The 15,544-nt window shown below is 42.9% G+C and overlaps 1 protein-coding gene across 1 annotated transcript in view; it reads right to left on the bottom strand.

Moving 5' to 3' along the window:
- The window catches only part of taf2 (TAF2 RNA polymerase II, TATA box binding protein (TBP)-associated factor), a 39,960-nt gene that overhangs the window by 1,958 nt on the left and 22,458 nt on the right, over positions 1 to 15,544 (bottom strand). The window contains exons 18-25 of the mRNA XM_071469137.1: positions 15,348 to 15,473; positions 10,279 to 10,419; positions 9,020 to 9,130; positions 8,600 to 8,793; positions 7,891 to 8,030; positions 6,591 to 6,660; positions 5,508 to 5,617; positions 851 to 1,080 (exon numbers count right to left, since the gene is read on the bottom strand). Of these exons, the coding sequence (XP_071325238.1) occupies positions 851 to 1,080; positions 5,508 to 5,617; positions 6,591 to 6,660; positions 7,891 to 8,030; positions 8,600 to 8,793; positions 9,020 to 9,130; positions 10,279 to 10,419; positions 15,348 to 15,473 (1,122 nt within the window). The remainder of the gene's footprint in view (positions 1 to 850; positions 1,081 to 5,507; positions 5,618 to 6,590; positions 6,661 to 7,890; positions 8,031 to 8,599; positions 8,794 to 9,019; positions 9,131 to 10,278; positions 10,420 to 15,347; positions 15,474 to 15,544) is intronic.

Raw genomic sequence — 15,544 nt, 5'->3', positions numbered from 1 at the left:
AGTTTCAGATCAAATATGCGATAAAATATTAACCATTTGTGTGACATTTTGTAATAATTGCTGTGTGAAGTGTTTTGTGAGGTCACACTGACCTTTGACCACCAAAATCTAAACAGTTCGTCCTTGTGTCGAAGTGAATTTTTGTACCAAATCTGAAGAGATTCCCTCAAGGCGCGACTGACATATCACGTTCACAAGGCCAAAACAGTGTTTTGTGAGGTCACCACAACCATGAGCTTGACCTTTGACCCCCAAAATCAAATCAGTTTAACCATGAGTCCAAGTGAATCTTTGTGCCGAATTTGAAGAGGTTCTGCCAAGGCGTTACTGAGGTATTGTGTCCACGAGAAAGGGACAGACAGATGGATGAACCCGAAAACATGATGCCTCCGGCTCTGTCTGTCACAGACGCATCATAAAAAATACTGACATTGCTTTAATCAGCTGACATGTTATTACAGCCAGTATGGTGTCTGTTACACCGATTCTGGTTACCACGGTGATACAATGAGAACAAGGTGCAGCCAAACAGTGTTGGCTGCACTACACTGCAGCACTGATAATTACAGAGATCCAGCAGAAGATAACCGTTCTGTGAAGTAGCTGCCATCGGAAAATTACAGTGTAGAAACGAGGACCACCAAGCAGCTCGCTGATGACATCACCACTGGCAGAGAAACCAATGAAACTCCAGTTGTTGTGTGATGTAGTGTGTCTTAAACTAAGTTGTTTGGCTGAAACGAAAAAATGTGAACACAACCTCTCCAGATATAACCCAACACATAAGATTCATTTTCCATTAACACAACATTAACTGTGCTGATAACTGAACGACCCCCACCCCACTTACAGCTGTGTAGCTCATGCCGACACCGTGGATACCTATACTGGCAGGTGTTTCCATGACGGCGCTGAGCCCCAGCTCAGGCTTGATGGTTGGGTTGAGCACAGCTTTCTTCTCCTTCAGGTTGAGCACAAGGCCCAGCTCAGGCAGGGGGAGGCAGGAGGGGCGCATCAGGCCAAACAACGTGTAGTAGAGGTTCACAGCGTCGCAGCGGAGCCGCCAGTCATGGGAGGTACCTGAGGAAAACAGGGCGAGATGAAGACAACAGATGGAGTAGTTGTGGGGGTGTCCTGTGACCTCTGGTTGCCCTTCCTTTGTTCCCCTCATCTCACATCAAAATTAAGATGAAAATGTCCTAAATAAGTTTGTCAGATGATCAAACATGTTACCATCCAGGGTGCATGCAGAGCAGAGCAGCTCTGAGAAAGACAGATGCAAAGAGAGAGATGGACAGAGCCATGAAAAGTCAAAGAACCAGAGAGAAGCAAAGAGGTAAAGTGAAGAAACAGGAAGAAAGCTACATGACACATTGTACTGACATTCCCACGGAGACAATATGAGCACAACCAGATAACGAGCTCTCAGAGACATGAGGCTGGTCCCTGAGTGGCCACGCGCTGAGAACTGGGACGAATTCAAACACCAAACTCTGCTGCAGCTGAAGATCCAGAGGCCTGGCGCCCAACATGGGGGGTGGACTGCGGCTTTGGAAAATGGCTGAAATAAATCACTCCAATGCAGCAGGCCCACCTGGGGGGGCACAGAGCCACTGCAGGGGGGGTGTGCAGGGCCAGGGGAAACATATGGAGCGAAACTAAGCTGAATGAATTTTATTTCTACAGAGATAATAAACCAGAGTTTGCTGCTGCACTTTATTTCACTAAAATTCAACATGGATCTTTTTTTAATAGCTCATTCCCCTGTCATTGTTAACAACTGTGGGGTGGTGGGAGGGCTTCTGATCGGGGGGGGGTGAGAAGCACTAAGAGCAGCAGAAAGTTCTGAGGTTTGTGTTCCTACAGCACTGACCTTCAGCCGTGAAACATCATCCTGCGTGAGTGTGGGATTTAACACATGGGGGGCTGTGAGTTATGTGTGTGTGGGGGTAAAACAACCAACACGTTTTCATAACATAGTATTCAAGGTTCCCCCACGCTGGTCACTGTGTATTTAAACTGGCAGCACAGTGACTGACCCACACACACTGACCGACAAACAAAGATCAGCCATGTCTCCGTTCATCCTTCACGTCTGTGAGTCTGTGAATGAAACAACACGCTGGGGCCGATGGTCCTCAGGAATATGGACTCCTGAACATGTACTTGTATTTGGGTTTTGAGGCTGTGTGTATTTGGATTGGCTGACTGAACCGTTACAGCTTGGCTCAAAGACGCGCAGGACCCCCTGGAAGAGGGAGAAATAATGAAACCTGAATACACAATAGGAGGCAGAACCATGTGCGTATATAGTGGAGGCACTGCACCAAAAAGTAGACCTGAGCCTTCTTCATTTCACGATTGGAAGAAACAAACGTATAATAAGAGACTTCTGAACCTACAACAACACGTCTGAGACACTGATGACAACCACCTGAGGGACACAGGAGCCAACAACAACGGCACCGGATCACTGGGGCTGCAACACGGCGTCTCCCAAACTGCACTGCACAAAAATATGAAGGCAGCACTTTTGTTTTTATTCCCATTTTGAATGTGTTGAAATAAAAGATCTACACACACACACACACACACACACACACACACACACACACACACACACACACACACACACACACACACACACACACACACAAACACACAAACACACACACACCTGAGATCCACTGCTGTGCCACTCATCTGCCTCATCATGCACTCATCCCAGTTCTTCCATCTCCTGCGTTGTCCAACGATCAACAACCTGATCAGCTCCATACAGAGGAGATGTGTCACACTGCATGAGGCAAATAGTTTTCACTCCAAATACTGACTCGTTTTCTGATCCACGACCCCCAAGTCACACAGTTCAGTGCCTAATGCATGTCTTTTCAAAATAAAACTTCACATTTTAAAGTGGTCTTTCAATGTGACAGCCCAGGTCCCATCTGTCAGATGGATGATAGTCTTGCTCACTAACACAGATTTACACACATTTGTAAAGAAAAAAGTCTCAGATCTTTAATTTCAACTCATGAAAAATGGAGTAAAAACAGAAGTGTTTACGTAATTGTTTAATTGTAACTAATTAATACCAACGAGGAGGACGTACACAGATCTTACCTCAGTTTTTAGTTACAGCCACATGTAGCAGTGAGATACTTTCGGCAGAAATGTGTGTTTTACAATGTGCTGCAGACAAATAGACGGGCATTAATTAATGACCAAGTCATTGATCAAAGACGTCTGATTTTCTCTGGTTACAGTTTTTCATGTTTGAGGATTTGCTGCTTTACGGAGCATGTTTGTCAGACAAACAGGAAGTTCACAGACTTCACCTTCAGCTCTGGGAGCTTTAGAATAAATGATTAATTCAAAAATTGACTGATTAATCCATAATGAAAGTTTCATGTTCTCTCAAGTTGCACAATCACACCATCACAGGTCACAGTGCTGTAGACAGTTATATGTGGTTATACGTTCAACAGGAGGTGAACGAGCAGCCACTTGTGTGGACTGAAGTGAAGTGGAACTGGACACAAAACAAAACTCTGCAGCTTTTCTCAACAAGAACAGGAGACACACAGAACAAGAAGAGAAGAAGTAAAATCCTGAATGATATGAAACATCAAACTCCTGCTATCTGCAGTCAGATGCTGCTTCAGTCCAACTCCTCTGCAACATCAGCTGTAACAAAGCTCAAAGAAAAGTCTTGATTGAGACAAGTGCTGCATCAGCCATTAGAAAACGGTTAATTCAAAACGTCCTGGATCTATTGTGAAGAATCACAGATATCATTAAAACAGTGTCACTGAGCTGAGGAACCACAAAGACCTGCAGCCTACACGCTGAGAATGACGTGAAGTTTTGATGAAGACCATACCATCACACAACGCCTTTGTTGTTGTTTTGAGGAGTTTCCTTTATGTGGAATCAGACATTTTAATCAGACACTTCCCCACTGACACTATCTTGCAGAGACACTGTCACTGTGTCCTGGGCTCAGCACTGCCAAAATTGATTGTGATTGGTTTAAAGAAATGCAAACAAGCCACTCCCCTGTAGCAGGCTGATGATGATGCAGTCGGACCATTCTCCAGCTCTGACACTGAGCTGTAGAGGTCTACGGATGTGAGACTGAGAGGAAACTAATTCATCTCTACCTTTGTCTTTCTGACAGAGAGAAAGTGATGTTATTAGGTTAAGACTGAGATGATATTAATGATTGATGGATGTGTTTATCTAAGGGACCGAGTCTGATTTTATCCTTATTGTCAGGGCTTTAGTTGAAACAGACACTGTCGTAATGTGTGTGATTTTCTCTACTGCACAGCATGCAGAACAAAAACCACATGAATGATTACCAGATACCAGCATGTCCAGTAAACACTGAGGGCTGGTTGTAAACTGGCTTCTCTTTGGTCTCTGTCAGTGGAAAACAATGACTCTGCTGAGTTCGTGGTCACATCACTGACCAGAGTCATTCCTGCCTACTCTCTGAGTCTGGTGACTCTAGGATCATCCCTGGTGGTTCCAGACTTCAATGTCACAGTCATGGAGCCAAATATGCTACTGGGAACTTTGTTATGAAAACAACTTTAAATCAAATCACACAATAAAAAGTTGAAGCTCTTTGTTCTCCCTGCAGCTTCTCCCTGCAAACTTTTAGACAGCACCAGCAGGTTTTAAACTTCTCCTCAGACGAAGGAAGTAAAATGAGTCTGGCTCCTGTTGTGACAGATATTGGCTTTGACAGATGGTAAGAAAATGTCTCATCTCTTAACATGTTCAGGTCTCTGCAGCGTTTACGCCTTGTCTGCAGGGATTCACTTGAACTTGAACCAAAGAAAATGTCAGTGAATGAAATGTTGCTTGCACTGTTGTGAGAGCATTTCTGCTCAGAAAAACTGAGCATGCATTAACTGGACTCTCGTCACTGTAATTCCTCCTAATTGTGGTTGGATCAGTCTGTTTGTGCGTCGATGCTACATCGTAAGAGCAGTGGAAAAAACTGAGCTGTAATGTGTTCTCGAGAGAAAAAGCCAAAAAGAAACTGTCCAAAACCTACTGACCATTTAATGCATTTTGGATCCAGCTCTGTGCAACCCTCGAGCCTAATGAGACCGAACAACTCACATCATAAAAGCTTATTGGTGACAGTAATGTGAGAGTCCAGGCTGAAAGACACAGTGTCCTTTTCTCTATGAACTGGCTCTAACAACTGGATTTAACATGTTTCTGCACAAAAATGGAGTCAAGGGCCAAGAGCTTTGTTTTGTTTGTCAACTGCATCTGACCACAAGCTCCAAAACCAGACACACAACACACACACACACACACACACAGACAAAATTGTACAGTGACAACCTGCTGAATCAGGCCTGAGTTTGGCAGCTGACTCAGTGATTACAATATGTGTGTATGTGTGTGTGTGTGTGTGTGTGTGTGTGTGTGTGTGTGTGAGATGTATATCAGGCTGGTTTTCTGGTTTTGTGAATGTATCTCACCTGAGTTCATGAGCTTCCACAGCTGGTCCACCAGCGCTTCATTACACAGAGCCGAGTCCGTTGTCTTTGTGAATGGTGGATTCTTACACAGCATACCCAGGATCTTATGTCTGATTGGACAACAAACAGGAAGTACAGCCGAGCAAGAAGGTGAGAATCCACACACTGAAGGTTTGTGTGTCAACTGTTCATTCAGTACCAACTACCAATGGCAGGCCTGCTGATCACTTCAGAAGGTGAAATAGAACTACAGGGAGATAACAGTCAGAGGGTTTATGTGTCACTGTAGTAGCAGAGGGTTTTGGTTACTACTGTTTATACTGAGCCCAAAGAAACTTCTTCCTGAGGTGTTTCAGTCCTGTTATACACTCAACCCTCTCTGTTCAGGTAAAGCTAATGTTTGTTAATGTTCCAGTGACAGTGTTTCCTCAGCCATGGCAGAGGTTCAGTAACACAGAGCAGGTATTTCTCTCTAACTTTGGACACCCACTGATTTGTGTAACTGAGAAAACTAACCTCAGATAACATTTAGAATGAATCTACACATGAAACCATGGCTTTGGGTTTTGTAACCTTTACTTAAACTGAAATCACTTCAGGAGGATGATTCTGCAGCCAGTGTGAACAGGAGCAATAATGAAGTTTTAAGTCTGTGAGTAATTATTGTATTAAGTTACACTTGAAAAAGGTGACCAAATCCTTTAAACTTTTGAATGAGTCACGGTGCTGATGAGAAAAACACCTTTAGGTAGAGGTGAAATCACAGTGACATTCCCTCACTTTAAACCCACCTCTTTTGAAGCTGTTTGATGACAGAGTCTGGTTTTAAAATTTTACTAAGATGTTCTTTACATATGGAGCTAAATTCCTTTAGTCCTGAGGTAAACACTAACAGTCACCAGACCATCAGTTACATCTCTTCTAATATTATCACCACATCAGTTTCTCATGTAATAGAATAACACACATTTGGGAAGATGAGATGTAATGACGTAAAAAACAGGACAACAGTGACTGTAACGTCCATAATGTGCAGCATGAATGTGTGAGAACAGACTGCAGATGTGCTGAGTGTCTGCTCACCTGACATAATGAGCCGGCTCGTCTTGGACCATGAGGAGCAGCCACTGCAGCTCAGTTGCACTTCTTTCAACTGGAGGATAAAAAGAGCAAAGAACAAGCAAAAAAAAAATCATGCACACAAAGAGAAAACAGACACAACGAACCTGGAAACAGGATTAGTCACTATGAGAAACATCCCAATGATACTGAGACGTCAAAATAAAAAACCTGCTTATTTACAGCCGCAGGGTTGTTTAATCTCCAACCAATCAGTCAAGTAACAGGAAATATGATCAGACCACAGTTATCCACAGTTATTAGCTGTGTCCACATTCAGGGGCTGCATCCTTCAGAGGACATGGTCTGTGAATGTGTGGCCCCTTCAGACCACGATGGCTGAACTGAAATGAGACGGTCTGGTCTACGGACGCTTTTCATTTTGCTTTACTGTCGCCTGGCAACCTTAACAACACGTGACTCTTTTTTTTTTTTTTTTTTTTTTACAAAAACTAGAGGTTTTAAGGCCCTTGGTTTAAACAGTTGTACTGTTACTGTTGAACTGAAACAATACTTAGATTTAACAGTGTAACCCTTAGGCTCTCTGTTGATGGTGTTTGCCACCATATTATTTTCATTAGCAGCGCCCAGTGAATCTTGGGATAGGTTGGGCCAAGGGAAAAGAAAAGAAGGACACATTTCTTAGCCGCATTTTAAAGGAACCTTTGAAATGGGAGAGTTTAGTCTCGCCGCTATGACACAGTTGTCTTCAAATGCAGCCTCTGGAGGATGTAAGATTGTCTCTTGAGTCCAAGAGAATGTTTTTGCCAAATTTGAAGAAATTCTTTCCAGGTGTTCCTGACAGCACATTTATGAGAATGAGATGGACAGATGAACAGAAAAATAACACCTCCATCCACAAGAGCCACAAGCATAAATAACAGTTACACGTCATGTCCTAATTACACCTATTGGCATCGTAACAGGGGATTTGGCCCCATATCAGCAAACAGCAAACACCACCTGTCACTGCCACAAACAAACAGAATATAATTTATGTTTTTTTAAATGTAAGATGATGTAAATCTGTTTAAAATGAGGTGATTATTCTGAAAATTTCACAGTTAAACTAAACTTAGCAGTAAGTGTGTCACACATACTATGAATGCACAGTCTAGATGGATATATACATCTTGACTAGCTTCCCCAAACTTGAAGCAGACTGATTTAAGACTAATATCAGAGCCACTGATGCTGATCTCCTGAGGTCTGTGAGCTAGATCCATCATAACAATACTATTAATAGTTGCATTAAATGTCACACCTCTTGTATAATCCACCAGAGCCTCCAGGGCAGCGACTCGAACATCTACGAAGTGTCCATACTCAGCGTAGGACTTGAAGAGTGACGGGTCGCTGGGGATGTGACCGTTCTTCTGCAGCTGACGGATCGCTCTCAGACAGCTGGAGAGACCAGGAGGACAGTAAAAATGAAGCACATTATTCCAGCTGTGTGGCAGGAATTCAGAAAGGTGACTAACAGAAAGGTGATGAGTCTTTTACATAAATATCCTGGAACTTTCTTTTCTTTCTTCTACTGCCTGCATGTTTCATGTTACAGACATGAATAATATCAACAAGAAGATAAACATGACAAAAGATGGACATTATTTTGATGCTCATATTCAAAGGACCCGGAAACCTTATCATCTAAAGAAAAAAAAATAGTTTGCATTATATCTTAATTGAATAATTCCAACAAAAGTTATCAAAACAGTGGACAAAATACATCTGAACCTTTTCACATATCACTGCACACTGTGCTGTGTTTCGTGTGTTATAAAGACCAAATTCTGTTTTATTTTTGGACATTTTAAACACAGAGAAAACTTAAAAACTATCAAATAACTAATTAGCTTTCTTACAAATAGGAATCAAAATGACACTATTTTTTCATTATATTATGATGTGAAACTGAGTTGAGGAGCTGCCAGGAGAAACATCCGTTCACAGGAGCAGCTTCTGCTCTGTACCTGACAGTGATGGTGTTTCTGAAGCTCGGCAGCAGTTTCTCCATGTTGAGGAACCGGGTGATCTCCTCTAGGATGAGCCGGACGTCAGCATTTAAATTGTCCACTGTCCGTACCTCGTTGTTGATGCTGATAGCTGGGGTCAGAGAGTTGGTCAGTGCTTCTATCAGATCTGCACGGTAGTAGTTATCTGAAAACTGAAGACGGGCAGGAGGAGGAGGAGAGAGGAAGGGAAAAGGAAGAGAAGGAGAAATTAAATCCCTCTGCTGATCACTGGGGACAAAGATTTACTGTTGACAGCTGTAAAATAACAAAAGACAACTTTTTAGGTTTTTAATAAGCCAAGAAATACATTCCTGTACAGTCTGTGTATATGTTTTTGTTCATCCATTAGAGTCAAAGTGTATGAACCAGCATATTTACTTTGTTTTTTCTGTTGTCGTTGTACTTGATGAGGTCCAGTATGAAGTTGAGGACGTCTTTGGGACAGAGGTTCTGGACATCTCTGAGTAACGCCATGGCAACCGGCATCGTCTGACATGGAAGACATAGATGAAACAGTGATCACATGATATGATATCGCTATGGAAATGATGACAGAAACACAATTTAGAAGCTCATGCTCAGTTTCACAGTGTGCTGTAGTGTTGTACTGGACTTTTAATTAGAAAACAACCAATAATAAAGTTTTGAGACTGATACCAATATTTGAGAATTTTAAAGGTCCAATATTTTACTCTCCTCCAGTGTTTTATCTGAAGTGTTGATCTCCATCAGAAGATATATTTATAGTTTTAAGAACCAAAAACCATCTCAGTGTCGTTTTACATCTCCTCTCTGAGGCTTCTCTCTGGTCAGTCAGCCAATTAGAAGATAGGATCTGAGTCTGAGTCTGAGTGATCCAATAAAGATATAGCAGATTTCAGGTAAACATTCAGAGAAGTCAAATCCTGCAAGGTTGGATGATGGGTCCAGGTGGGCGGGGCTTGCGTCGTGGCTGAGAGCAGTGACTGCTTTGTTGTGACATCACAAAGTTCCAGAAGTCCTGATGGTTGGTTTTAAGGCTCAGTTTCTGAATACAGGCTGTGTGCATTTCTCTGTGGACTGAGGCTTTGATACTTTCACAGTATTAATATAGAATCTAGACCTGCTTTTATTATCAGAAACACATGGACATCTACCTTTAGACTGTGTGGACCTTTAAAGACACAGTGACATAAACATAAACAGTTAACATTTTTGATGACAGCTGAAATACAAACTTGTCAGAAAAAATATGGAACAGCAACACTTCCATCCATTTTCTATACTGCTCATCCGTAAGCTGGCAGGGTACACCCTGGTTGCCTGTCTATCGCAGGGCTGACATATAGAGACAAACAACCACACAGGGGAATTTAGAGTGACAAATTAACCTAACACGCATGTCTTTGGACTGTGGGAGGAAGCCAGAGGATATGCAAACGCCATGCAGAAAAGCCCTAGGCCCGGGGTTCAAAAGTCACTTTTATTGGTGTCAGACTTTTATCTGTGATGAGCTAAAATCAGACAAAGGCATCAGCAGTTTAATACCACTGTTGGTCTGTCTTGTAAGGCCTTCAAAAAGAGTTCAGGTTCACGTATACTCCGTGTGTGTGTGTGTGTGTGTGTGCGCGCTCGTGCGTTTTCTTTCTCTGAAGTACCTTTTGCAGGAAGTAGCTCTGGAAGTTGATGAAGTTGTTGGTCTTGACAATGTTGGGGCAGCTCTTACAGCAAAACATCCTGGTGAACAGGGACTTCATGGCTGGAGGACCCTGCCACGTGCTCACCATGGCGTTGGCTATCTGCAGAGTTCAAACAAGCACAGAACAACACATTTGTACAGTCATTTACTTTTGGTCTGTTCTGTTCAAGCTGCTGCATGTGGTAGCAGCTGTTCTCTGTCTCATCATTCAGCCTGATGCTCCTTCTCCTCCACTGTGTTCCTCTAATGAATGTGGTCTGTCATCACCATTCCTGCACACAGACTCTTCTGCTCTGTTCTGCTCTGTGGTTTCCTGATGGTGGAACCAGCTCCTGAAGTCAATCAGAGCTGGGTCGTCCCTCTCTATCTTCAAGACCCTGTTGAAGACTCCTCTCTTCAGAGAGCAGCTCCTCTCCTAACAACTCTAACACCCTGACATACAGGAGCTCAATGACACAAAAACTCAGGCTGGGAATCTCACACCATCCCAGGTCAACCTCACAAAACATCAGACTGCTAATGTTGCAGGCTAACTCTATTTGTTGATTCAATGGGTACAAGACTAGTTGTCAATTTGACCACTACGTTCCTCTGGGAGGAAAAGTTTGTGTCCGACCAACAAATCTGAAAAAAAAAGCTCAATTATAAATATTTTTTAAACCATTTTCCCAATTACATGTTAGAAAAGTGGAGGATACATGTGTACCACACAGTCACAGCAGATTATTATGGGTTATAATTTTGTCAATAACTTAATGAAACATTAGGTATTTCTCTCTCTCTCTCTCTCTCTCTCTCTCAGGGCAAACAAAATCACACAACTGCTTTCTGAACTCTTCACTCTTCCTCATCATCAACAGTGGATACTTATTATCATTAATGACCACTGTCAAAGGCGGAGTAGAAAGACAGGGCTGACAGCAGCAGCAGTGCAGGTACCTTCATGCACAGGTGAGGTGATGCCAGAGATCCGTCGACTCACTGCTGCTTGTTATATTATCACTGGTCAAGTCGACTGTTCAGGACGCAGAGCAAAACGACCCTTGGGACACCAGGAAATGCCCCGGTGTTCCGACAGGCTGCCCACCTCTGCTAACGTGCCTGACTAACACTTACTATGCACTGCGTTGTACTGAGTCCTTACATTAACTCGCCTACTGCATGAAGCTTTAGGGATGTCCCTCACTTGTAAGCTGCTTTGAAAAAAAAAAAAGTGTCTGTCAAATGAGTAAATGTAAATATTAAGACTGGACTCAGGATTTCTTCTAAACATATCAAATGTAAAATGTATACAGAAGTACACACTGCACACAGGTTATAGTGATTATTTGAGAAACACTGTGTGGCACACAAATAACAAGCCAGGAATGTTGTAAGTGGTATAACAATGTCCTCTCTGACCGTTGTAATTTTTGTGGTGAGGACTGAACTACACATGAGCAGCACATGAGGTTTCCTCAGGTATGAAGACCAGCGGCTCCAGTGGTCTTTGAGCTCTAACAGGATATTGGGGAATTTATGTTAATGTGGTAATGAAGGGCTAAGGGTCACTGGCGCAGGATGTTGTCATTTGGTTAGATAAATAAAGCAGGGGGGGGCGCACACTGGAGCGCTCCTGTGTGTGTGTGCATGCACATATTTTTTCTGTGTCAGTGTTTTTCACATGTGCACGCATTTGTCAGTTTTTATGTGTTTTCGCCGTCTGATTTTCAGCCCCGGGCCGTTCCATCTTCCTTCCCACATTTTCTACCAAAAACAAGCAAGTAAATGCCATCTCAGCCAATCACAGCGCAGCCAGGTCCCATCTGAGGGTTAAAGTCAGTCATTCTGAGCTTTGTGGTCAGTGTGGGTATGTGCGTCTCTGAGTTCATGTGTTAATGTGCGTGTGTGCATATAGTGGTGGTGGTAGAGGCATTAGTAGTAGGCTATATACCAAAGGCCAACATGGCAACTTAATGAAAGACGTGAAGTGCTGCCATTTCAGCCACCACTCAGTTTATCATGTTGTGAAAATATTGGTTCAGGTGGAAGTGGAGCGGCGGAAATCCAGTGGGGTTAAAGCTGGAACAGACCAAATTCAGAGAATGGAGAATTTCCTGCAGCCACAGAAGAGGATTATTCAGTCAACTGATCTGAGGAGCAGTGAGGGTTAAACTGCTGGGTGGCCCCGCTGGCCGGGGAGTTAGATGTTGTTCTCACACTGTAGCCTACTTTCACAATTGTGTTTGCACAAAAGATTTGAAAAAAAAAAGAAGTAATTTTTACCAAAATACCAAGTGAACAGAGAGACACGAGTCATGTGCCAGAAACTGTCATCTTCCATTAGAAATGGAAACAGCTTTAAACACAGACTATAGACTGTCTGCCGCTATAACAAAGTGCATGGACCTGTTAATTAATGAGAACCAAACTGGATTCATAAAAGACAGACAATACCAGAGGAGACCTGCATGTTATTGAGCAGATGAATAAAGAATCAGCTCTATTGTTCTCAGTCTAGATGATCATAAAAGCCTTTGTCTCGGTTGGCTTTAGTGAAGATTTAGTGAAGATTTTATGTTGTATTCAGACACTTTGCTCTTCCTCTACTGCAAGAATAAAAGTTCATGGCAGCCTGTCTAACTCTGTTACTCTGCAACGAGGACGTAGAAAGGGCGACCCTGCTAGCCCTGATCTTTTTAGCCTGAGCATGACGACAGGAGACAGAATTGAAGGGGATATCTACAGGAGGAGTGGAGTATGCAGATGTGGTGGTGACATTCATGGTGATCATGCTCACGTCTTCTGGACTTGTCCTTCTATCCAGTCTTTCTGGAAGGATGTAGCAACAAGTATCTCAAAAAATCTAACTAAGATGATCCCTATCTCCTAAAAATTATGTTGGCAGCAAGAAAAAAAAAACATCACAGAATACTGGCTTCAGAAAAACTGCCCTACTGCTGCTCTTTGTCAATACTGTCAAACATCTGCATCTTCTTACTCCAAAAAGAACTGGGAGGAAAACGATGGGTAAAATGGTTTGTTTATTTAGCCAATGAGATGGTTCTTTTATCAGTATTGTGTGTAATGAGATATTTCTTTTTAAATTAGGCAGATTTACCTTGACTTATTGATCGTCCCATTACCTCATACCTGTTTGTTTTTTTCCTGTTATGTTTGTCCTGTGTCTGTTTTTCTCATAACATGAAAAATTTTCATATATATAAAAAAGAAACTTCTATCTCAAATTTTTTGAATAAATTCAAAACACATCTATGAATTTACGACTTTGTTTCTCTCTTTTTCGTCCCTCTCACCATGACTCATTCATCCAGACCTCCCAAACCTTCACTCTTCTCACCACCCTGAACCTGACGCCCCATCCCTGTTTCCTTTCATCAACTAATCTGTCCACATGGCTCCATGTGTCCCTCCCTCCAGTCTCACTCCACCTCAGCCAGATCCTCTCTTCTGATTTTCTGTATGTTACTTTTAATCATTTTATTGACATTTGAAGATCATTTCAGCACCATTTAAAAACAGATTGTTTTCCACCAGATAAACTGCATTAATTTGACCTCTGACACCTCTGATGAGTCTAAGCAGAGAACCAAAACAAAACCAGATCTGGGCCATCTGGACCCACAGACTTTGGATCACCCAAGTTCAAGACCTTTTAATCCATGAGATCATTTGTTTTAGTGGAAATTAGGTTCATTTGAAAAAAAAGTGAAAAGGTGCCATGTGACACATATAAACAACAGAACAGAAGAGCTGCGTTAACGACTGATTATCACTGCAACCAGAGGTCGAGAGGAGCTGAGAGAATTTCATGTTTCAAGACAGAAACAGCAGACAATCTGCTCCATCAATGTCGTCGTTAAATCAGATCACTACTGAACTCCCATCAGTCCAGTGACGGACCCTCAGCCTCCATGTTCCAGACAAATAGGTTTCACTCAATGAAGGAAAAATAAATCATGAACCTGAGGTCAAAACTATGATCTGTGCACCATGTGGTGTGTTTTTTGTGTCGTAAAAACTGTGATGACTGGAGCTCATATTAATGCACACTCACATGACTCCACACAGCTGTGCGTGTGTACGTACGTATGTCTGTTTGCATCCTGCAATTACACGTACGCACACAGGAAGTTAGAGCAGGAAGTAAATCAGTCTGCATTGATCTATGAACGAATGAATGTGGGTGACTCTCTCGTTATCTGCTGTTCACAGCTGCTTCATACTGTATGAAACGTATTTTGTTCAGTTCTCTGACACCAGGCTGCTGTATAACCACACAGACCTCTACACAAATAAAACTAGTTGATTATAACTTGATATTCTGCTTATTATGAGCCTGTGATGACCCATGGTAACCGGACGTCTCCCTCATAAAAAAGCTCAAGACTCCATTGACAAAAACTGTCATTTTACCTCACAGAACACCAGAGTTGCTGGACTCTACTGCTGCCTCAAGTGGTCAGTTTGTTTGTGTTACTGTGTGACCTTCAGTGATGGCAACAGTATTCTGATCCTTTACTTTAGTGAAAGTACCACACCATAACACAAACTAACTAACTGATCGAAGTAGTGGTAGACCTACAACTCCCTGTGTTCTGCAAAGTGAAATGACTGTTTTTGTCAATGGAGTCAGGTTAAACAAAGAGGTCTGTCTCTGGAGAAATCCTGTCCATAATGAACAGAGTCACACAGGATGCACACACAGATGTGTGTACACACATGCATGTGTGTGTTAGGAGTCACACATGCACACACATGCGTCTGTATGGCTAAGCTGTACTAACCAAACACAGATGCATGTACATACACACATGTGGGACTTTTAGGAGATAATCACACAAGCGAGTGTGCATCTTGCCCTCCGTGCCCCTTTTCACCCCCATGCAGGCACATGCACGCACGCACGCACGCACGCACGCACGCACGCACGCACGCACGCACGCACGCACGCACGCACGCACGCACGCACACACACACACACACACACACACACACACACACACACACACACACCTGTACACGTACCCTGGCTAAACAGAAGCAGGCCTGCATGCGGACTTTGTAGAAACACTGTTCTTGCTCCAGGATGTCAGTCAGAGCCAGTCTGGAGGCAGGAGTTGGGAACTTTTCCAGCGCCGAGATCGCCTCCTCCTACAGAGAGATAATGTACACTCAACATTTGTAAGAACTCAAAGATGCCCCCCCCCCAGCCCCTCCCTACT

The sequence above is a fragment of the Trachinotus anak genome, unplaced genomic scaffold (assembly GCF_046630095.1).
Source record: "Trachinotus anak isolate AG129_WGS33_773 ecotype Australia unplaced genomic scaffold, CSIRO_AGI_Tana_v1 ptg000032l, whole genome shotgun sequence".
Classification (NCBI taxonomy): Eukaryota; Metazoa; Chordata; class Actinopteri; order Carangiformes; family Carangidae; genus Trachinotus; species Trachinotus anak.
The sequence above is the reverse complement of the archived record's forward strand: the minus strand, read 5'-3'. Positions and strand labels throughout refer to the sequence as shown.